Genomic DNA, 23775 nt, shown 5'->3' with positions numbered 1-23775 from the left:
TTTTGTAACAATAGTTGACAACATCTAAATGTTACATGAGTTACTGAATTTGTGACTTTCGCAAATGTGTGAACAAAGTCAATTTATTTAACGTAACCCTGTGTGTGTGTGTTTGCAAAGTTAAGCATACACATGTGCGCTTATGATGCTAAGACCAGCAAGGGCCTTTAGGACTGTTGGAGACACCGGAACGAAGTACCCGTAAAGTCAGGTCCTATTTTCTCCTCATAGCTAGGTCAGCAAAGCTTGGGACCAAATTAGGAGAAGCATGTGACAGTCTAGAATCAAGAGATACGGGGTGTGGTGCGATGATGAGCAAACCAGGGAACGGAATTCGGATGGTGGATTCAGGGGGAAACTGGGGAAGCAATTTCTGGGCTCCCCAGGAATTCAGGCCTCCAGTTCGGAGCCAGCTACTAGAAGAGGGTCTTAGAAGGGAGAAGCTCAGGCAGGCGCTAACTACTGAGAATCATTCTTACTAACAAGAAACCATGGAGATCTTAACTCAGAAAGGGGGATTGAAACACCGCCCGTTCACAGAAAAGCGCTTTTGAGAAGCTGACCCGCTTTTGCCTCCCACAAACTTCCCCAAAGGTGGAAGCAGTTTGGCACGCCCCTCAACCGCACTCCGGGACTTTATTGGCTGCCCCAGCCTGCCCCTTTCTCAATCAGCCTCTTTCATTGGTCAGCACTGCCAACCTCCCTTTTCACAGACAATCCCAAGAACCAATCATCTCTAATCACCGAGCCGTCTCTCCGCCGGCATGTGAATGATATTCATCCCAACCAATAAAGAATGAAAGTGAGAGGCCCCTTTCTCCTCACTTCGTTCAGTAAATGGTAGAAAAGGTTGAGCAGCTGACATCAACCACCAATCCGTAAGGGCGGAAGAGGGACGAGGAGAAGAGTGATGGGAGGGGTGACGTGGCGGTGACGGGGGCATAAACTAAAATGAGTGGCAGAAATACTAGCCAATCGGCAATCAAACTAGCCGGGCCGTCTGCATCCTAGAGTCCTCCCTGACCGCTAGAGACTTCGGGAAAGCACCAATGAGCTTTACATGAGTCTGATTGGCCTTCACCTGCACCAATCAACGGTGAGTCTGGCGGAAGCGTCCCACCCCGGGCTCTCACTGGGCGGTGTGGAATGACAGGCCCCAGAGAAATGCCAATGTCCTGGGGTCTTCAGCAAGTGACACTCAGCGGCGCCAATCGACTTTTTCCTTCCCAGCGGCCGAGCCCTCCTCCCCACGGCCGGCCTGGCGGGGCGGGGACGCTGCGCGGCGGCTGCTGATGCGCTAGCCGTGTGGGGCCCTCCGGGCGGCGACGGCGGCTCTCGTAGGCGGTTCCGGTCCTGTATCTCCGGGCGGCGGCGACTCATGGCGGCGACGGAGCTGAGAGGAGTGGTGGGCCCGGGCCCGGCGGCCATTGCGGCTCCCGGTGGCGGCGGCGGCGCCGGTCCCCCCATGGTGGGAGGAGGCGGCGCCGGCGGCCGCGGAGACTCGGGGCCAGGCTCCGGGGCAGCCCCAGGCACGGTGGCCGCGGCGGCGGCGGCAGGCGTCCCGGGCCCGGGAGCCGGGGGAGTGACGGCGGCGGGCGCGGCTCCTGCGCCGCCGGCGGGGGGCTCAGGCGGCTCGGGCTCTGGGGGTTCCGGCTCGGCTCGTGAGGGCTGGCTCTTCAAATGGACCAATTATATCAAAGGCTACCAGAGGCGGTGGTTCGTGCTGAGCAACGGGCTCCTGAGCTACTACAGGTAACTGCTTCCGGGGCGCCTTCCCCCACCGCAGCCCGCAGCCCCCGCGCCGTCCCCCTCCTGCCCGCGCGGCAGCCAAGGTCGCCCCAGGCCCCTTTTCGTCACCTGCGCGCACTGACAGCCCTCGACGCGAGCCCAGCATCACAAAAGTGAACGCCCCACGACTTACCCCTCCACCTGCGGACCCACCCTCGGTGCCGTACCTTTCTCTCGGTCCCTGGCTCTTCCGATTGTTTGGAGAGCGTCTCCTCTTCCATTGTGTTTCCAGCAGCACCTCGGCACAATGATTAATTCTGCAAGGAAGGCGCTGTTGTAGATGCTAAGGGACACGTATAGGAGAGCAAAGACCAGGCGCCGCTCCCGAAGAACTTACTGTGAAAGTCGCAAGGCTTAGCTATCTGTGCCCAGTCTCCAAAATTCAAGGTTATTAGCAGCCCTTGATGTACCCGCCTTTTCCCCCTCCACATTCAGGCACAAGGACACCACGCACAGGGTGGCCTCGGTATCTGTCCCTTGTCTTCTCTATCTCCCCAAGACTTACGTATGCTTTCGCCTTCTGGACAGCCCAGAGTGGACTTGTGCACTCCCGTGTTTCTATTATTTTTGCTTGCCCCATCTCCCATGGGAATGATTAAGTGTTCCATCCAGTAATTCTGGGGTATCTGTGGTTAGTTAATTCAAAGAAGAATCCATGTCCTTGGCATGATTACATCTGTTCAACAATACTTGTTTTGGAATGTTTCATATATATTTATGGTACCTGACAATCTTGCCGTAACATAAGATGCTTTTGGCTACTCATCTTACTGTAGATAAATAGGTTAAGGTACTGGATTTGAGGACAGGACATAAACGTTTCCTGAGGGCTGGGCAGTTTGGATAGATGTTCTGCGTACAGTATTCTTTGACTCCCAGCGACAACCAGGGAGTTAGGAGATTCTCCCACCTTAACCATGAGGAAACTGAGACTTTGCTTGGGCGACTTTCACAGGGTCTTGAGTCAGGATTTGAAACTAATTCTTTTCACACCAACATAACCTAAAACCCAGGTTAGTGTTATGTGAATCAATCAAATACAGGGATAAATACCTACAGCAAGTAAGTTTATAGATCATGGTTACTATGTGTGTTTTATACAAAATGTATAGAAGTCACCTTTAAGGGAGATATTGCTTAATATAATGGCATTTCTGAGTGAAGTCTTTTTATAAAGACCATTCTACTGGGGATCCAAGACACTGCTGTTAATAACAGCTCACTCTGTATCTCTTTTCCTCTGTCAATAGCCACTCTGCCATGGGGACAGTTAGGGTGAACGAATCTCTTTTCCATCAGCTCCACTGTATCATCTCTTAAAGAACTTTTGAGAGGAAATTGAAGATGGGAGTTGGAGGTTGATAAAGGTGGAACACATTCTTATCTGGTCTCTAACACAGTGGAAAATACCTTAGTGCATCCTCCCTGCTTAAGTGACATTAATTATGAACATTTGTGTGTATCATTTGCGTTATTATATTCAGAACTGATTTTAATTTTAACCCTTTCTAATTACTCATCCAGAACCATCAGTTTAAGGTTAAATCACAAATCTAAAATTTTAGTTTGCTCCAAAGTTTTTCCCCTACTTACGTTCATGTTTTCCGGTTACACTGAACATCATTCTGATGTTCAATTGATTCATGTCCTGACTTGGCTTATAAGTCATTATTAACACTGATACCCTATTTTCAAAAGTTGTATGTCAGCTGAAGGCCTTAATGTGTGGTCATTTTTCCTCATCCAAGTTCTTAATCAAATCCACTTTCCAGGCCAGTTAAGTCTTTGATCAGTTCCAGTCTTGATCAATATTGATCTCGGTTGGACATTAATAACTTAGATGTTGCTGTCTCGTCACGTACTTATAACCACTTTTAACTTCTCTCTTACAAGAGCTAGTGGTACCTGTCTGACTACAGCTAAAACTCCTTCCAAAACATACGAAACCACATATTGGGAAATATGCCATTGGCCTGTCCTTGCCAGCTAAGATAGTTCCACCCACAAAACCAACCAAGCAACAGGATCCGAAGTTATCAAATCTATGCACTAGTCTCAAAATCACATTGAAGTACTTCCTACCAACCGATCAGTAGTTTATTCTTCTGAACAGGTTCTTTGGGTCCCCATCTCCTTAGAGTTATTTAGCCACATTGTTGTTCGTCCTGCTTTTCATGACTCCAGAACCTGTCATCTCCTATATATGCCTCTTACAAAATACTATTTTCTTTTTAACTGAGTGCTTCCTAGATCCGTCCTCTGAGGGACGTGCTCATAGGCTTTGGCAAGCCTTCTGTTTTACCTATCCTGTTCTTCCTTACATGCAAAGCTGCACGGATGTCCTGTTACTCAGAGCCACATGTGGAATCCCAGCGCTCTCAGATGCATGGTGACAAGCCCATAGTATTGGTTTTCCTGGCTGGCTTCTAGAGATTGAGTTACTGTTTCGGCTGGCCTTTTCCGGAAATAACTTTCTAACCAGAAGATACCACCTAATACTGAAGTGTGAGAAGAACCTATCTTGCACCCTGAACACCACCTCTTTCCAACTTCTGCATCAATCATTTATAAGCACAGGTGTATCTACCCGAACTCACGAGCTCCGAGGTCAAGCCTGCCTTACGCCCAGGGTTCCTTGGCATTTTAAAAACTGCTCCAGGCTCTTGTGATTTGGGAAACTTTCTTTAGTTCCTGAAGATGACCCAGATGGAAGAGAGTCCTAGGAAGTGGCTTGTGAAAAGTAGAAACACATTGTGAGGAATGTGGTAGAAGGTCCAAGTAGCACCTTTGGAGTAGAAAGCAGGGGCGAGCTGGCCTGTCGGCAGTGGGTCTGTAGTTCGCTTGCATTATTCATAATGTAACTGAAGCTAGGGGGCGGGGGAGGGGAGGTAACAGAAAAAAACAGGGATTCATGTTACAGTGTGGCAGGTGCAGGGGATGGAAAATGGCCCGGTCCACTGAGACCCTGTGGCCATCCCATACTGCTCATTTGTGCATTTGAGGAAGAAAAACCAGTTTCATGTGACAAACCAAACAATAGCAAATCTGTCTTCCTAAAACACAGTGAACAGCCTCTCTCAAACCTCTGAAATCGCAGTTTCTGGAGATGGAGTGTGTCATTTCTGGCGTGCAGGAATTCTGGATGTGCCCGGTGTGTTGGGCCACTTGGCACGAGCAAAAGGGAAATGGCTCTGCTGTGCACGGTGACAGTTGGCAAGGGACTTTGACCTCTTTACGTTCCAAGTTGGTCAGGAAAAACTGCAGCCTCAACACACAGGTCCCCGCGCCCAAGCGGCCGGGGCTAGGGGGAAATGAGCACGGTCGGCCCCGTCCCCTCAATTACTCTGGCAGCTTGATTTTTTCACATAAAGTCTCTTGTAGCTTGTTGTCACCAAGCAGTGCAGCAAAGTTCAAAAGTGAGTTTATTAATAGAACTGTCAGTCAAAAGAGATGGGGAAAATTTTTTACACCCAGTCCTCTGAGAACAGATTTGCTGAATCTTTCCTAGCTATTAATAGAATGGCTTAGGAGTTCCCACCAACAGAGGTCAGTGGACCTGAGGAAATATATTCTGGAAAGATTATACCACCTGGTGATTCTTAAATGATTATTCTTTCTTTACACCCACAGAAAGCTAGTTATCCCTGTTTCATATCATTTGAGCTGCAGTCAAATACAACTCTAAATACACTCTAAACATCTCAGCGTGCCTTACACTTGTGCACTGTAGTTGTGAGCAGAGTGTGACAATTCTCTTTTGGGCTGAGTTACAGTTGTGGGGCTGGGCTGTTTAATATATGTAAAATGGAGCTCTTCTTTCTCTCAGTAAGATTATTCTACAAAATTTTGTTGCATGAGTTTATAAAGCGCCATTTCACGATTATAACTTGCTAAATAGAAGGTAATTCCTGCCTGCAGAAGGGCACAAAGGAACCCTTTGGGGTGGTAGAAATGTTCTATATCTTGATTGCGGTGATGGCTGCACAATCGTATACGTTTGTCAAACCTCACTCAGTCGTACACTCAGAGTTGCTGAATTGGTATTATATGTAGTTACCCTTCAGTGAAACCTAGTTTTTGAAAGCTAAGGGAGCGAGAGGAACAGCAGAGCAATACAGCCTGACTCAGAGACAACTTATAGGCTCTGGAAGGAAATCCCTACTGATGGTTTTTGGAATTTTAAGGAGCCATTTGAGGGAAATAATAAAACTTACTGACGCCTGAGACTACTGGATTTTCGAAAGGCTTAGACTTAGGAAAAGAAATGGAATATGAGGAAGGATAAGCCACCCTATCCGCTTTTTACTTGGCTTGTCTTTGTCCCGTTATTACAGGTCGAAGGCAGAAATGAGACACACCTGCCGGGGTACCATCAACCTCGCCACAGCCAACATCACCGTGGAGGACTCCTGCAACTTCATCATTTCCAACGGGGGTGCTCAGACCTACCATCTGAAGGCCAGCTCGGAAGTGGAGCGGCAGCGCTGGGTGACAGCCCTGGAGCTGGCCAAGGCCAAGGCTGTGAAGATGCTGGCAGAATCAGGTAGGAAGCGAAGAACACCGCATCTGCGGGACATTCCGTTTGCCCCTCTTAGGCACAAATCTTACTTTGTCCCTCCTTGTCGTTTGGTTATCAGCTCTCTCTTGAGTGTGTCAGGTTTCTCCCCATCATGCAGCATTTCTCCTGGCGTGCTGGCTTCCGGCTGGGGGCACTTCTGCCCCGAAGGGGACATTGGTTACAGCTGAGGGGCGGTGGTGCTACTGGCTTCCAGGGAGTAGTGTCCTCCTCCACTGCACAGGACAGGCCCCCACAACAGGGGTATCTGGCCCAAAATGTCAGAATTGTTGAGCTTGGGAAACTGTCCTAGAAGCGTGACAGTTTTCCTTTCGGCTTTTAATGTCAACTGACTACCTTGAAATTTTGTGAAATAATTATTTTATTAACAAGTTGGTCTTTAGGTTATTACAACTCCCAATTTGATCTAGCCTTACTTTCTTCTTTTCTCCTGACATCTTCTTACTATTTGCTAGTTGAGTTGAAACCAGCAATCTTCATCAACTGCCAGAAACTTTATATGTGAAACCCCCTGGCAGTGGGCAGAGAGACACCTGACCGGTGGTGTTGCTCTTACATCAGTCAGGGGGAAAGCAGGTGTACAGTCCTTTGTTCATCCTAGCTTGATGCCAGAGTTGGGGGCCAGAGCTGTTTCATTCCTGGAGCACATTAAAAAAAAATAATGATATGTGATATCTTTTGTGAAAAATCTTTATTTTGCTACCTTAGTCTTCCCGAAAAGAGCAGTCTAATTATGTTTTGATTTTTCTTAAAGGAAGATGGTAGGATTTCCCTCCAAATACTGATAGTTTAATCACGTGGAGTTTGTTCATTTAGAGCTGACCAAGATGGTCACCTGCTAACTTTTGTTCAGCTCTTGTTTTTCTTACCCCTTGTTATTTCCCACCCTGTATTTAGTATCTACCAAAAGCAGTAAGAGGAGAGTTTACTGCTTTGTAAATTTTGGGCTCACAGGTTCTGTATTGACTTTGGCCCTACCTCCCTGTCTAGCAGATTGGGCAGGTCTTTCGTTTTGATTTTAGTGCTGATTTTAGCTCCCCCAAAGGAAGTGACACTGCTGGAAAAGCACTTTGCAGCTACGGAGTGTTAAGTACAAAGCCGACAGTGAGAGGTACAACAGCTCCCTGCTTGACTTGCTATTTGAAAGTCATGTAACAGAAGACCATGCGTTGCTTTCAGTGCAGTGCTGGCTTTGGTGTCAGATGAACTCATCCTGAAGGTCCTGAGTTCTCCTTTAGGAAAGAGAAATTAATGAGTCTCTCGATGATGTAGACTTGGTTTACAAAGGCCAGACAGCGATTCTCAACCTGTTTCATACAAGACCCACCGATCGCCTGGCAGATGATAGTGGATTTGCAGTGATACTCAGTGTGACTAGATTGGGACACTCAGGCTAGGGCTAAAAGGCTCAGTAACTCATTCCCAGTCCCAAGAGCCATTTAGCTTGTCCACCCTGTCCTCTAGGTCACTGGTTCTCTAACCATGGTGTGCAGCAGAATTACCCACCCAGGCAGCTTATTTGAAATGCAGATTCCTGGGCTTTGCCTTACAGCAGCCAAATCAAAGCTTTGGGAGGGGTGGGGCCAGAGACTCTGCACCTTGAAGAACTCTGGGGCGGGACATGAGGGGATCAGATGGAGGGAGTCAAAAGGCACAAGCTTCTAGTTATAAGGTAACACTGGGGATGCAGTGTACAGCATGATGACCGTGGTTAACCACTGCTGTGCGGTGTATCTGAAACTTGCTAAGAGAGTAGATCCTCAAAGTCCCATCACAAGGAAAAAACCTTTTTTGGTATCTATATGAGATGATGGATGTTGACTCACATGTTGTAATCATTTCACAATATATGTAAGGTGTATATTTTGTACACCTTAAACTTAACAACAGTGCTATATGTCAATTATAGATCAATAAAACTGAAAGGGAAAAAAAGCATGAGTTAAAAAAAAATGCTTATTGTTGTGCACCCCAGGAAAAAAAAAAGAAGTACCCTAGGTGTTTGTGATGCAGGTGGGCAGGTGGGCTGTGGACCACACTGCGGGTGAATTACCTCGTTGTGGCGAGCCCTCGGTGGGTCAGAACACACAGCCTGAGGCATGTCGGGCTTGGTTGTGGGTAGAGCTGGTAGGGTTCCCCCCTTAGCCCTGGGCCCGGGAGTCACGTGACTCCCCCTTTCTTCACCCCTCCAGATGAGTCAGGAGATGAAGAGTCCGTCTCCCAAACGGACAAGACCGAGCTGCAGAACACCCTGCGGACCCTGTCCAGCAAAGTGGAGGACCTGAGCACGTGCAACGACCTGATAGCCAAGCACGGCACGGCGCTGCAGCGCTCGCTCAGCGAGCTGGAGTCCCTGCGGCTGCCCGCCGAGAGCAACGAGAAGATCAAGCAGGTCAACGAGCGGGCCACGCTCTTCAGGATAACGTCCAATGCCATGATCAACGTGAGTGCGCGTGGTGCCCGCCTCGCTTTTCACTCCCCCCCCCCTTTGAGATGTAATTCTCCCTAAGCGCTGGGAAACTAGTTAATAAAGCCTAGAAGGACCATGAGGTCCTGCTGTGCTGTTCAGGGGGTTTAAGCCACGTGGTTTGTTGCGTGAAACTGGGACAGGGCGCACAGGTGCAGTGACGTTCACGCTCTGCTCAAATGGTCAGGGGGACACTGCTCCAGCCCGCGAGGTAGTTGGAGTCCAGGGTTCTAGCCCTGCTTTTGCCGCCGGCAGGACATCTGATGGGGATGTTAGTTGAGTCCCTTCATCTTTCTGGGTTGCAGTTCTGTTTTATTTGTTTGTTTAGCGTTCTCTAAGCTTATTTGTTGGAACTGAAAGGTCTTCATGGGTCCCTTCCACTGTCATGTTCTTTGAGTTTAAGCTTTAGGTTGGAGGCTGACCCCTACTTTGCTAATGCATTCTGGGCTACAGTGTGGTACGTGGGGGCCGAATCTAGTACTAGTGAGAACCCTATAATACTACTTGGTCCCATCTTGAGTCTTTGATTGGAGTGGTAATGCTGGGTGATGAAATACTCAACATTAAGGACTTCCATTTTTAAATTTTTCTTGCAACTTTTTTTTTTAATGGAGGTACTGAGAACTGACCCCAGGACCTCATGCACTCGACCAGGGAGCTATACCCACTCCCCTGGGCACTTTTTTTTGAAAGGGAGGGGCCAGCGCTTCTGCCTCCTTCTGACTCCCGCCTCGAGTGGCTGCTGCTGGTTTGTGGAATGCTTCGGCTGCTCAGGTGCACGGCTCTAGGTAAACCCAGAGCACCCCTGGCATTAGTGAGTTGTGACAGGGATGAAATGAGAGCATGGTTTAAGCAGTGCTGGGTGTCCTCTGCCGGTAACCGATCCTTACCTGGCAGGGTGTTTTGGCTCACCCCCATTCCACGTCAGAACATGGGAGGACGTTGCACAGGGCACGCGAGAGGCTTCTCTGTGAGACAGGGCTTAGGCAGGTGTGGTGGTGTTTTTCCTGTCTCATTAAATGATTTGAACTTTCTTCACTGGGGCCAGATTTCTCCTTGTTTCAGGAGTGATAAGACGTCTGCTTAGAACTAGTTTAGATAACGAGGCTCCGAGAGACCAAAGTTCTTTTCCTATGACCGAAGGAAAATTTAGTTTTTCGCATCTAAGGCTCCTTTGTTTCTTAATATTTTCATATCGCTTTCCGAAGTGTCGAACACTGTCGTCAGTGCTCTGATTCACACAAAGTAGAAAAGAGAAAATCTTCTGTCCACTTCAGGACCGCAGAGGGGTCAGCCTACCTCCAGTGCCGCCCTGCGCATCCGCGTGGACGCTTAGGTATCTGAGCTCCAGCCGTCTGCTGTTTTTCCAGACTGTCACCCTGCTTCGTGCCTGTGGGCCTGTTTTTCTGGTCCTTCTGTGATCAGGAAAGCCTCATAAATCATACAGGTCATTTAATCAATAGTAAATACATAACCTTTTAAATAGAACAGCTCAGGATACAACGCTCTGTTGCCTTTTATCCATGTCAGGTGAGCACCCTGCTCTGTGGCAGTGCTTTTACTACTCTGAAATGAAAAAATTGCTAAATGATATGCCTCTTGATTTAGAAATTTCTCATAGAACTGAAACTTTAGTTTGGACTTTTCTCTTGAAAATACGCTTATCTTGGTTCCTCGGGGTGATTCTTTCCCCTAAGTTCTAGGCATCCAGAGTTCGTGTCGGTTCTCATTCTCCCCTCCCTGGGTGCACTGCCTGGGCCCCTTTCATAGCCGTTTATTGCTGGAAATGCATTTCTTATCCCTGTGTCATTTCCTTTGTACCTTTCAGTGATGATGGTGAAGCCTTAAAACTAACATGCCAGCACATCACATCTCTAAATAGGCAAAGTTGTATCAAAGGAAGAATGCATTCATTTCACTCAACTGCCTGGTTGCTTGGGATATAGTTTTTCTTGCTACCAAAGTGAATCTGAGCAGGGGAGTGGATCTGACGCTGTGTTACTGTATCCACTGGCTAGTTCAGTGGCCGTCTGCCAGGGGATATGAAACTAGTGCGGATGAGGGCCCTCCCCTCAGGGAGATTACTCTCCAGTGAGGGGACAGCGGAGTGAGCAGATGGTCGTGGAGTGTGCTGAGTCCCGTGAGAGAAGTGAGCACGGGCTGCTGTGGTGGGCACGGCAGGGGTGTTTAGCTCGGACTGGGAGGATAAGGAAAGGTAACACCTCATCTAAATTCTGAAGGACCTGGGAGAGTCTTCCTGTGACAAAAAGGCAACATGGAACTTGGGACCCTAGGTCCACCTGCCTCGGTTAACTACCTCTGTAACCTGGGCACCCCTCCTTCCTCTGTGACCCCAGTTCCTTTTCTGTAAATGGTGAGGACGCTAGTAGCCGCTCACAGGGTGGCTGAAAGGCTTTTATTAGGTACTTGATGTAAAGTGTTGATCAAAGTGCCTGACGGATAGTCACCTGTCACTCACTTGGAGTCATGTTCAGCAAACATCAGAGGAAGTGATGGGGGAGGGTTGATCCAGGTGGAGGTGTGCATATATGGACTCCTCTCTTTCTCCCAAAGTCTGGGAACGACTCGCAATTAGCTGTTAGTAGAGCAAGGAAGTAGCCAGAGATAAGGCTGAGGAGGAATTAGCGTGGGGTGGGGTGGGGTAGGGTGGGGTGCAGATCCTACTAAATGGACTTGGTACTAGTGGATTAGAAGAGGATGAGACCGATTTTGACGCAGACTTAACTGTAATAGCTAACACCTTATTGAGTGATTATGTGAGCGCAGTATTTCTAAGTAACAACTTTGAGGTACTCATTCTTTGTTTACAGATGAGGAAGATGAGACACTGAGAGGTTAAATAACTTGCTAAAAATTCCACAGGTAGACAGTAGGATGGAGCTGTGATTTGAGTCCCAGCATTCCGACTCCAGAGTATGTCCTCTGTGCTGCGAGGGTAGGGAGGGTGGAAGGAAGAGTACAGGTTCCAGAAATGTTAAAGAACAATCGATAGGACTTGATACTTGGATGTGGGGAGGGAAGAAAACCAAAAATCAAGGATGCCTCTTTGTTTTCTGGCTTAGGCAGGTGGAAGGGCCCTGGGACTGTTCTTGGGATGGAGAAGCAGAATCAGAAAGGGGATGTGGTGGTTGGGGACCCACAGATCCTGAGATCACCTGGAGCTATTGAGTGGGCAATTGGCCAGTCTGGTCTGCAGCTCTGTGAGTGCAGAGCTGGAGCTACTGACTTAGAAGGCTCTGGTCCGTAGGCAAAGGTTGAAACTGTGGGAGTAGATGCTCTGTTTACCTTTTAGTTTCTCTTTAACAGGGCATAGATTTTAAAGCTTACGTCGCTTCCTTCCTTCATTTATTTATTAAGCAAACTTTGTACAGGCTCCCATTATGTACAAAGCAGCTAAGGTAGGACCAGAGAGAAGTATGTGAGCGTGCTATAAATGGTGTCTTCCAGTCACTTATAGTCCATCTGGAGAGGAAGAAAGTCAGTCACGAAACTGCTGTGGCTGGTGTGAAACAGAACCATGTGCACGAGCGGAGGAGAGACTGGCGGCGGCTCAGATGGGAGGGATGGAGGGTGTCACAGAAGAAGGAACATTTGCCATAGATCTTAAAAGCATGAGCAGGACCTGGCCAAGCAGAGCAAGCGGGCAGGAAGGCATTCTCGGCAGAGCAAATGGCACGTGCTGTGACAGGCAGGCCTGAAAGAGCCCTGCGTGTCTGCGGAGCGGTGAGCCGTTCAGTGCGGCAGGCGGGTGCCGGTGCCTGGAGAGGAGGCGGCCCGGGCCCCTTATGTCCATAACCAGTACTTGGGGTTTGGTCCTAGTGTCAGTGGGGAGGCCGTGAAGGGACCAGTATGATCAGGTTCGTGTTTTGTCTTTCTTTGATTCCACAGGTAGGCTTCTAATTTTTGAGGTTGGTTGTTTCTCTAAGGGACTAAAATAGAAACCGACTTAATTTCCTCCTGTTTGGTCTGATTCAGTGAAGACTCTGTTCTCGATGGCTGAATTTCTCAGCTTCAGGTGACTTGAGTTTAGTCAAGAACTTATTGAAAGTTGTGCGGGTGGGTGTAGCTCAGTGGTAGAGTGTGTGTTTAGCATGCACAAGATCCTAGGTTTAATCCCTGGTATGGTGCCCCTATTAAAAAACAAAAATAATAAAAATATTTTTTAAAAAGAATTTATTGAAAGCACTTACCCTACACTTTTCCTCGTCTTTCCGTCAGTAGGTTTCTTTCTTTGGTGCAGTTCACACAGCTGCCCTTTGTGATGTGGCCACAAATACTTTGTCTGGGTTTACTGCTCACTTGGCATTTGTTTGGTCTGCATGAGCAGGAGAATAGAAGAGAACCGTGACAACCACGCTCACTTTTTTCCCCTGGGGTTGACCTTGATTACATCACAGGGCTGGCTGCCCCCTGATGCTGTGGAAGAACAGGGAAAGCCTTTCATTGTAATTTGCGTTGTAATTGTTACAGTTCCCAGAGTGAGGTTACTTGATGAGCTTACAGAAGCCTAGGGGGACATCTCTGACAAGTTGGGTGGAGGTGACACACACAATGACTCTTTCTCATACAGGCCTGCCGAGATTTCCTCTTGTTAGCCCAGACCCACAGTAAGAAATGGCAGAAATCCCTCCAGTATGAGAGGGACCAGCGGATCCGGCTGGAAGAGACCCTGGAGCAGCTGGCGAAGCAGCATAATCACCTGGAGAGGGCCTTCCGCGGGGCCACGGTGCTGCCGGCCAACACCCCCGGCAACACCGGTTCGGGGAAAGGTGAGACGCCACCTTGGTTCTTGGTTGGCCTGTTCTGATCTGTGCCGGGTGGTGTTCTACAGTGGGTAGAAGGAACTCCTGAGTCTCCGCAATCAGTGACTCATGGGAAATGGAATTCAAGCCATTTACTTCTTCTGACTTGTCCACGGCTTTCCACCATTTGTTGCTATGTTTGTGGTCAGTAGTGAAAAGAGCCTGTCATGCCAGGTTGTGGTCAGTGTAGCCAAAGTAAACAGAAGAGGCTTTCCTCCTTGTAGACCAGTGCTGCTCTGGCAAAGGAGACATGAGCGACGAGGATGACGAGAATGAATTTTTTGATGCTCCTGAGATCATCACTATGCCCGAAAACTTGGGCCACAAGTAAGTTACTTTGGACTCCCGAGAAACACGAACATCATCGTGTCCGACCATCAGAGGGTTGGAAGTGCTCTCAGTGAGTATCGTAGTGTTTCCTGAGACCTGGACTTATTTCCTTAAGTAAGTAGAAGACTGTCAGCTGTTTTACATGAGCAAGTTCTCCAAAGATGTTTATTCATCCATATTCTTTTCTAAGTGTCATCGTTTGATCACTCGTTAGTAAGTTTGTGCAGCCTGCTTATTAGCATTCTGCTTTGTAAACACATGGCGGGGACCAAACTCTAGTTCTGAGCTTTACTCTAATTCTCGTGTTTCCCATCCATGTAGACGTACTGGCAGCAACATCAGTGGGGCCAGCAGTGACATCAGCCTTGATGAACAGGTAACTCTTATTTGAAAGTTACCAGGAGTGAGGGACTTAGCTGTCATCCCCAAGGATTTGCTTGTAAAGTACTAAAAGAAACAGAAAATACTGATTTTTTTTTTCTTAGCGTGGGGGAAGGGAAGCTTGTAAATACTGGGTTTTCTGTTCTTTGTGGGTGATTGAATGGCTTTGTCTTGGGCTCAGTACAAGCATCAGCTGGAAGAGACCAAGAAGGAAAAGAGAACGAGGATCCCGTACAAGCCCAACTACAGCCTCAATCTGTGGAGCATCATGAAGAACTGCATAGGGAAGGAGCTCTCCAAGATCCCCATGCCGGTGAGGGCCCTTTGTTTTGTTGAGTGGAAGTCTAGTCGACTTACAATGTTGTGTTAGTTTCTGGCGTACAGCATAGTGATTCAGTTACGTGTATATTTCTTTTCACTATAGGCTACTGGGGAAAGGAGTGGGTGGAGAGATAAATTGGGAGTTCAGGATTTACAGCTGCTAACTACATATATATATAAAATAGATAAACGAGGCCAGTGAGGTTCTTGCACGTCCAGGCTGCTGCCCAGAGGGCCTCTCAGGCCCCAGTCAGGAGAATGCAGCCAGGACAGCCCCGCCCACTTGTGTGGCAGTTTGTGGCGTGGTCCTTGTTACCTTTATAGTCATAAACTATCCCTTCAGGCTTTAAACTTGGTTGTGGATCTCGCACGTTTCCAGATCACCTAGAATCAGATGCATTTGTTCAGTAACAGTTATTTAGGAGCAAATTCCTATGCTAGATGTGGGGGGGACATGCAGAGATAAATACAGCATAGTTTCTGTTTTCAAGAAGCATGTAATGCAGAAGAGACAGACATGAAAACAGGTGGAAAATACTCCTTTCTTGATAGGGTTGTGGGAAGCGCTGTACACACAAAGGTTTGGGGAGTGCAGAAGCAAAAATGGTTCATTCCAACCAGGAGGATGCGGACTGTATCCATGGTGAAGATGGTGTGTGGTCTGACCTCCCTGCCTCCCGTCCTGCCCTCCTCTAGTCCGTCCAGTTTTTAAAAGTTACCTTTTTAAAACTGCAAATCTAGTTATGTCATTCTTTAGCTTAAAATTCTTTACTAGGTCCTTTATGCTTTGAGGGTATTCCAGGTTCCTTAGTGGGCTTGGTACTTCCTCCCCAAGGACAGGGTGCCACCCAGATGCATGCAGTGTTCCAGTCCCTGGGGGTTCCCTTCAGGTGCTTACCGGCATCTTGGGTTTTTTCCCCCTCAGGGCATTTGCACACGCTGCTCTTTCCACCCAAACTTTCATCAACTCCCCACCCACCCGTGCCACTTTCCATTTGCCGTAGCTGGTACCTTTTGCTTCAGGATTCAGCTATAGTGTCGTCTCTTTCAGCAAACCTTCACCCATGTGTCTGAGCAGGGTGTGTTCCCACAGTACCAGTGTATTCCTGGGCAGTGGGTCACACTTGCTCGTTCACACCACAAGCATTTACTGACGGCCTATCTGCCTGGGGTGGTATCAGTGTATCAGTCAGATATAGGTTCAAGTTAAAGAAGCAAATCCAAAATAGATTGGTTTAGACCAGGGGTCAGCGAACTGTGGCCTTGGAGCCAAATCTGGCTGTCATCTGTACAGCCTACAAGCAAAGAATAGTTTTTATATTTTCAGATGGTTGAAAAACATCAAAAGGGAGGGTCATATTCTGTGATGTGAAAATTATATACAATTTAGAGGTTAGTGTCCATGAAGTTTATTGGAGCGCAGTAAATGCTCATTCATACTCACCAGTTGTCTGTGGCGCTTTCATCCTACAACAGAGCAGTGTTGGGTAGGTATGACAGGCCACATGGCCCTCAAAGCCTAAATATTTACTGTCTAGCCTTTTACAGAAAAAACTGGCCAATCCCTGCCTTAAGTAAATATTAGCTCACCTCATTATCATGTTAAAGGCCAGACGTAGGTGGTCCTGGGCTGGTACCCTTCTCCATGGTGTCAGGACCAGACTCCTTTCTGTCCTGTTGCTCTGCCGCCTGTGGCCCCCATTCCTCAGTCCTAGGTGGCTGCTCCAGCTCCGGCCATCAGGTTGTCATCCCAGCCAGCAGGAAGAGGAAAGGGGAGAAGGGCATGCCCTGCCTTTTAAGGGTGGCCTGGAAATTGCATAAACCGATTTCCCTTCAGTCTCTTTGGCCAGAACTTAGTAATATGGCCACAGCTGGCTGGAGAAGAGGCTAAAAATGAAGACTTCTTTTTTCAGTGGCACGGCCTAGTTAAAAATTGGGGGTTCTGCTGCTTGTAGAAGTGGAGAGAGTGGGGAGGGGGGGTGGCTGCTGGCTCTGCCCACAGCCAGGTACTTGGCCCGCAGAAACACAGGAGGCCATCTCCCAGCCTCCTGGGGTTTATGGACCAGTGGGTGGGTTCTGCCACTCCACAGACCACGTGGGCAGAGGCTGTTTTATATATTGGTTCTACACCCTTGTTGCTCAGCCAGTTCCTGGCACATACATATCATTCAGCAGATATTGAAGTTATTAATTAACTGGGTCTTAGAAGACAGATTTGTATGTAAGTGTGTAGGATTTTTGCTAGACAATTATTGACCTCCAGACAGAAAAGGCCGTGAGTAAGCACACTGGTGAAACGTAAACCAGTTGGTTCCCTGGCCCCAAAGAAGCCCCACGTGTCTGCTTCCTTGAAGGAAGTGGCGGGGAGGTGGGCTGGAAAGGCAAACTGCAGCCTCAGAACTGCAGTTCCGCTTAGAGCCTGAGTCTAGGTGACCTGTCCGTCCTCCTCTGTCATTAGCTCCCGGTTGACATGGTGACAAGGAACCTGCCGCCCTGGGCCTGTTTGCCTGCAGAGCTAGTCCTCGCCCTCCCCCTGCTCTGTGCTGTGTCATAGGAAAGCCGATCCCTCCGGGCTGTGTGTCTCAGGCTTCCAGGTCTGCCGGTGCTGGCTGGGCTCCACCAGTGCCAGGTGCCAGGAGGAGCTTCAAGCCGGGAGGAAGGGAGACACCCCGGGGTACTTCCCAGGGCTGCATTCTCTTGGGCAATGCTCTGGCAGCAGCTGGGTGGCTCTGGTTTCACTGGCCAGGCCCCCGACCCCCAGGGTTCAGCTTCTGCCGGATGCCTCTGGGCTCTGTGCTACAGTGACATCACTGCTTCTGTCTCCAGCATCCCAGCGTTTATGGCTTCTTGCTGTCACCAGTCTCCAGGGGATCTTCTTTGGCTGTCCAGCTCTCCATCAGCTGTATAACTCATTCCCTGCTCCCTTCCTCTTTACCTTAGTTGGCTTCAAAACTTGAAAGGCAGGAACACTCACAACCAGCTCTCAGCCCCCGGCATGAGCACGGCAGGTCCAGGAACACAAGGTCCAGCCTCAGAGAAGAACTCAGAGTCCTGGCCTGATGTCGAGCTGACCTGAGACTCAGCCATCATCCAGTCCAGGAGTAGGAGCTAACTTTTGTAATGTTTTTCCCACTAATCAGGGCATGCCTGCACTTAGAATTTACTAGCCTTTCTTCCCTCCCTCAAAAAATTTAAATACCTTCCTTCCTCTCTGGATATACTTACCCTAAAGTACATCTCCTCGTTTATGCATTCATTCAGCACCCATTTTGATGACAGTCCCCTACGGGCTGGGCCTCAGTGGCTCTTGGATATGCAGTGGGGAGCTGAAGAGGCCGGGTTCCCATCTCTGAGAGCTTACAGTTGGTCAAATAGATGAAAATGGTGATTTCCACTGCTCAACGACATGAGCAGTTGATCAGGGGGAACAGGTTGCTTTCGGATTAGATCTCAGTGTTGCTCAACTGAGCAAAGGCCGCGTCTTTTCCCAGTGATTGACTTTATCATCTTGACATCTCGATACGTGTCTCCACCTGCAAAAAACAGTAGCGCTGTCTCATGTAGATGTGTGGGCACAGTTTTCATACCTGCTCCTTTCCTGACAGGTGAACTTTAATGAGCCCTTGTCCATGCTTCAGCGCCTTACTGAAGACCTGGAATACCACGAGCTGTTAGACCGAGCTGCCAAATGTGAGAACTCTCTAGAACAGCTCTGTTATGTTGCAGCTTTCACCGTGTCCTCCTACTCCACTACTGTCTTCCGTACCAGCAAGCCATTCAACCCACTCCTTGGGGAGACCTTTGAGCTGGACCGATTAGAGGAGAACGGGTACCGATCCCTCTGTGAGCAGGTAAAGGGGCCTCGGGATCGGCGACCTGTTTCCTTTTTGAAGAAAGGGATGACTTTTGCATTTGAGCCCCCTGGGTATTACATTTGCAGAAATTTCCAGTCCCTGTCATCCCAGACAGCCTTCTTTTCCTTCAGGACTTCAGCACTGGAAGCCCTGGTGTTCAGCTACTGCCGTGGGTGTGCAAATGTCAAGTGGGAATTTGGGGCGTTTATCATCAGTTCATAAGGCAGTAGCTTTTCCCTTCTCCTTTCTCCCTTGTAATGTGAACCGCTGATTTCTTCAAGGTGAGTCACCATCCCCCGGCAGCTGCACACCACGCTGAGTCCAAAAATGGCTGGACATTGCGTCAGGAAATCAAAATCACCAGCAAGTTCCGAGGCAAATACCTCTCCATTATGCCCCTCGGTAAGGCCACCATCTTGTAAGAATTAGTGCTCCGGGAAGGAGAGCCCTGCTGGCGTGATGGGGAGGTCACTGATTCAGCAGTCAGGAGCCTGGGGGTCTGATCTGGGCCCTGAACCTTCTCCACTAGCTTTGTGCAGGTCATTTCGTGTCTCAGTTGTCAAGTGAGTGAGGGGGCGTGAGACTCTTTAAGGACCCATCCAGTCATAAATCCTTTGTCTTCTTGGCTATATTTAATGCATCTTTAAGTACTATTTTAGAACAAAATTTTAGCTTGCATTTTTAAAATTCTGTCTCTTTGTGGGTGCTGTTTCCCCCACTGCCCTAGCAGTCAGATTCTCTATAAATCAGAACTCTTGTGACTGCAAGGTTAGGTTTCTTGTGAAGCCCCTCCCCCTTCTCCTCTCCTTTCTTCCCTCTCTCTTCCCTCTCTAACGTCTACTGGAGAGGTTAGGTATCATTTATGAAACAGCTGAACTCCAGGTAAGATGAAACTTTATTTTAAAAGATCTTAATCAGGATTACAAGTTGATTTTGCACCAAGATCAGAAAGATCAAGCCTGGGAATAGAAATCCTAACACGCAGTGTTAGAGTGTCTGTGCTGTAGGGGAAATGACATTATTCAAAAAATGTAGTGGAAATTCTCGACGCTCTTTATTTTTTTGGCAGGGTTGGGGGTGATGGTAATTAGGTTTATTTATTTATTTGTTAATGGAGGTACTGGGGATCGAACCCAGGACTTTATACATGCTAAACATGCGCTCTACCACTGAGCTGTTCCCGCCCCACCTCTTGATGCTCTTTTGAACTAGAGCAGCCACATTTGGCCATGTGTTTACTAAGAGTGAATGCTGGTCTACAGAGAAAGAAACACAAAATAGGTAGAGAGAAACCTAGTAGCTCCCTAGAGACGGAGCTGTTGGTGATCGCCTGTGTCTTGATGGCTTTCCGTTTCCTGGTCCGAGTCTTTCATGAGTCGTTGCTACAGTGCTGGGTTATTGTGGTGTAGTCTTCTTTAGTAAATCCCCCTTTCTCTCAGAAACACAAACTGTAGCAGGGTACAGGTGCACACCAGAAATTAGCCAGAAGAAAATCCAGGGTTGTTAGTAATACAATAAAAGACAAGAAACTGGAGTGTTAACGCTATCATTTCATGCTTAATGTGCAAGAGGCCTTTAGATGAAAAGGAGACTAAGTGATTTTGGTCTTGATCTTTACTGAGAACCATTAATAAGATTCTAATTACTGAATTATCTTTGAAGCTAATAATTTCAGAAGTGTCAGCTTAAGGATAGGAAACCCCTGGGACGATCAGACCTAATTTGCAGAACTAGGGTGTTGGTGGTCACATTGCATTGTAACTTTCATCCATGGAAAAGCATTTCACAGGCCCCCTGAGGATCTCTGAAAGGATGGAGTATTTGTATTTAATTCTAGCGACGATTATATACATTTAGAAAGAAAAATAACAATAAACCTAAATTACCAGTGATGTGCTGTATATTTTCTCTGTAATTTGACTAATCTAGAATTCTTTGAGGGGTAAATAACTATACAAACAGGGAAGAAGCGGTGGATCTAGTTTTTTTAGAGTTAAGAAAATACCTTTGATAGAGTTCCATTCCTATGGGTATTTAACCATTCGGGTTAAATGTATTCGGCCAGGATGTATTATCTCAAGTCACCCCATCTATTAGATACTGAATATCTACCACATGCTAGGCATCGTTCTAAGGTGCTCGGGAAATGTAAGTGAACAGGAAGTCCCAGCCTTCATAGGGAGAGTGAATAAAGAATTGACATACTGGCAGGAAACTGAATACAGAAATATGAAGAGTGGAATTTCCAGACATCAGCCTTTGAGGGGACGGCTGTATTTAATATTTAGTTAGTTCTTTCTTTTGTCTTAAATAGATGATTTTCGAGTTTACCATTTTAACTCCCTTGTTATTTCTTTTACTATATTTTTTAACATTATTTTTGTAGCAGTTACCCTGGGTATTAACGATTCTCTCTTACTGCCTTCAGGATTCTTTCTCTGTCTTTGTCTTTCAGTAGTTTGATTATGGTGGGTTTCTGTGTGGTGCTCTTTGGGTTTATCCTACTTGGCATTCATTGAACTTCTTAGATGTGTAGATTAAGGTTTTTCATCAAATTTGGGGAATTTTTGGCCATTATTTCTTCAACGGCTCCAACAGTTATCACCACCGCAGGCAGCTGTTGTGTTAAATAATTGCCACTGATTATTTTGATAATTGCCGCAGGGAAAGGGTATTTGAGGTGAGCAAGTGCCGAGTCAGATCAAATAAAGATAAGCCGTGTGAGTGGGAGTTTACAAGGAGGCACCAGAGAGGTGAGATACGACTGTTCTTTGGGACTGGAGCTTTTGAGGCTGTTCGGTTTCCTCCACTGTTTGCTAGACTGCCTGCTGGTTTCCACGGCTACTTCCAAGCTCGGGAGGTGGGGATGGGGATAGGGCAAGTTAAAATGCCTCAAAATTCATTTTCTTACCGAGATTCAGCCCTTTTTCCTGAACAAATGCTTCTCAGATCATTGGAATCCTTTGGTTAATTTCCGGCATTGTGAAAACATGTGTCCTGGGCACTTTTGCTGTGTCCTTGCTGGCATTACTGAGGAGCAGACACGTGGATGTCCTTACTCCACCATCCTGCAAGTGGCTGTCTTCTGTCCACATTTTAAATGGCTCGGTTTTGAGATCTTGAACTTACTGTCAGGTTTCCAAGACACAAATAATACATGAGGGAAGGCAGTCATAGGCATTCTTTGTTTTCCCGCTATCCCTGTGAGCCGGCAGGGACACTGCAGAACAACAGGTCCACGGTCCGGGTGGGACACAGGGTTATGGTGTTGGACGGTACAGACGTTCTGCTCTTATTTTGAACTTCAGCTCCAGTGCTTACTAGCTGTGTGACCTTGTGCAAATTATTTGATCTCTCTAAGCTCAGAGTCTTCACTGGTAAAATGGGTGTGCGGTAGGCTGGATAATGCCTCCCCTTCCCCAAATATATTCACATCCCAATCTCTGGAACCTGTGAATATATTACTTCACATAGTGAAAGGAACCTGCAGGTGTGGTTAAGGCTCTGGAGATGGGGAGATAGTCCTGGATTATTCCGTGGGCCTCCTGTATGCACAAAGGTTTTATCAGAGGGAGCTGGAGGATCAGAGTCAGTGACAACAGAAGCAGGAGGTCTGAGTGATGCTACGAAGGGACCACAAGCCAAAGAATGCAGGTGGCCTCTAGAAGCTGGGAAAGACAAGAAAATGGATTCTCCCCTAGAGTCCCTGGTGACAGCTTGAGTTTAGCCTTCTGACCTCCAGAACAGAAAGAGGATAAGGTTTGTTATTTTAAGCCACAGAAGTGTCGCGATTGGTTCCAGCAGCCATAGGAAACAAACGTAGGGGACGATAGTGCCTGCACTGGGGGCCGCAGATAACTGAGTGCCCCCTGTATGTCGGAAACTGTTCTAGGTATTATGGGTATACAAAGGTGAACAGAAGCCACTTGGTCCTCATTTAGCTTGCATTCTTAAGTAGATAAAAAAGTAAATGAAATGAAAATAATTTAATTTTATATGCGGTGGTTCATTGGAAAAAACAGAGTAGGTGGAGATAGGGGTTAATGGTGGAGAATGAGCGTGTGTGTTTCCTTGGATAGGGGAGTGAAGGAAGTTCTCTGTAAAGGTTCCCTTTGAACAGAGGCTAGATAACAGAAACGAAACCAAAAGATGACTTGGGGGAGTGTTTTCCATCCAGAAAGAACCCCAAAAGTAAGGGCTCTGAGGGGGAGCGAGCCTAGCATGCTTGAGAAACAGTAAGGCCACGGCCGCTGCTCAGAGTAAGTTGAGGGCGGGGGTGGGGTGGTGGATGAGATGTGGGGAAGCTCTTGTATGGCCTTGTACACCAGGGAAAAAAGTTAAATTTTATTCTAATTGCAGTGGGATGTAACAGAGATTTTTTTTAGTGTGGTAAGTTGATACAACATGTTTTAAACAGATCACTGTAACTGAAGACTTGAAGGGGGAAAAGTGGAAGCTGGGAGACCAGAAGTTGTTACAGAGATTCCAGCAAGAGCTGCTGGTGGCTTAGACTGCGGTGGTGGTGAGAGAGCTATTGAACAAGAGATTTAGAACATAATTAGGCAGAGTAAATTCCACCCCCCCTTAACGGAGGCCGTGGGGATTGAACCCAGGACCTCATGCACACCAAGCACGTGCTCTACCGCTAAGCTATACCCCCCAGCCCCCAGAGTAAATATTTTTGAAGATGGTTGTGAAAATTAAATGAGGTGACAGGTGAAGAGAACACAGCACAGTGTCTGATACACAGCAAGTGCTCGCAGCACAGTGGCTGTTGTTACTAATAGTGTCATTGTCACCATTTTTATGCTCATCAGCCATCAAGGCTCCTTTGTACAAGAAAGACACACCAAAGCGACATTTAGTGTTCTTGTCATTCGTCGTTACAGAGGGAGCTTAGACTTATACCGTTACTGGAGTTTTATATATATGTGTTATATTAAAATTTGATATTAATTTTAATATTAATATTTAATGTACATTATATATGAAATTTTTGATAATTTTGAATCTCAACTCACCTCTGTTCAAACGACTGATTTGGGTTTGGTATTCATTTGAGATTAACTCATAGGAACAGGAGAAGACTCCCTACTGAGAGCTATAAAGGGTACAAGTCAGGACCAGCCACAGATGAAGGGACACGTAGCATGGGGTGTGGGAGGATCCTGAACGTGGAGTTTCCATGCCTTCTCCCCCTGAAAACCAGAGCACAGCACCTGCCTGGCACATTGG

At 47.5% G+C, this 23775-nt stretch overlaps 1 protein-coding gene and 2 non-coding genes across 3 annotated transcripts in view; 2 read left to right on the top strand and 1 right to left on the bottom strand.

The window, feature by feature from the left end:
- The first annotated feature begins 901 nt into the window (after nt 1-901).
- Nucleotides 902-23775, top strand: part of OSBP (oxysterol binding protein) — a 28402-nt gene continuing 5528 nt past the window's right edge. The window contains exons 1-9 of the mRNA XM_072970012.1: nt 902-1752; nt 6123-6331; nt 8557-8807; nt 13423-13621; nt 13879-13981; nt 14306-14360; nt 14547-14678; nt 18292-18537; nt 18822-18942. Coding sequence (XP_072826113.1) covers nt 1379-1752; nt 6123-6331; nt 8557-8807; nt 13423-13621; nt 13879-13981; nt 14306-14360; nt 14547-14678; nt 18292-18537; nt 18822-18942 — 1690 coding nt within the window. The 5' untranslated portion in view covers nt 902-1378. The remainder of the gene's footprint in view (nt 1753-6122; nt 6332-8556; nt 8808-13422; nt 13622-13878; nt 13982-14305; nt 14361-14546; nt 14679-18291; nt 18538-18821; nt 18943-23775) is intronic.
- Nucleotides 6871-7015, top strand: LOC116285535 (small nucleolar RNA SNORA48). Its single transcript, XR_004195248.2, has one exon. It is a non-coding gene; the product is annotated as a small nucleolar RNA SNORA48 (small nucleolar RNA).
- On the bottom strand, nt 23129-23200 carry TRNAT-GGU (transfer RNA threonine (anticodon GGU)). Its single transcript has one exon. It is a non-coding gene; the product is annotated as a tRNA-Thr (tRNA).

Source organism: Vicugna pacos, chromosome 10 (assembly GCF_048564905.1).
Source record: "Vicugna pacos chromosome 10, VicPac4, whole genome shotgun sequence".
NCBI lineage: Eukaryota > Metazoa > Chordata > Mammalia > Artiodactyla > Camelidae > Vicugna > Vicugna pacos.
The sequence above is the reverse complement of the archived record's forward strand: the minus strand, read 5'-3'. Positions and strand labels throughout refer to the sequence as shown.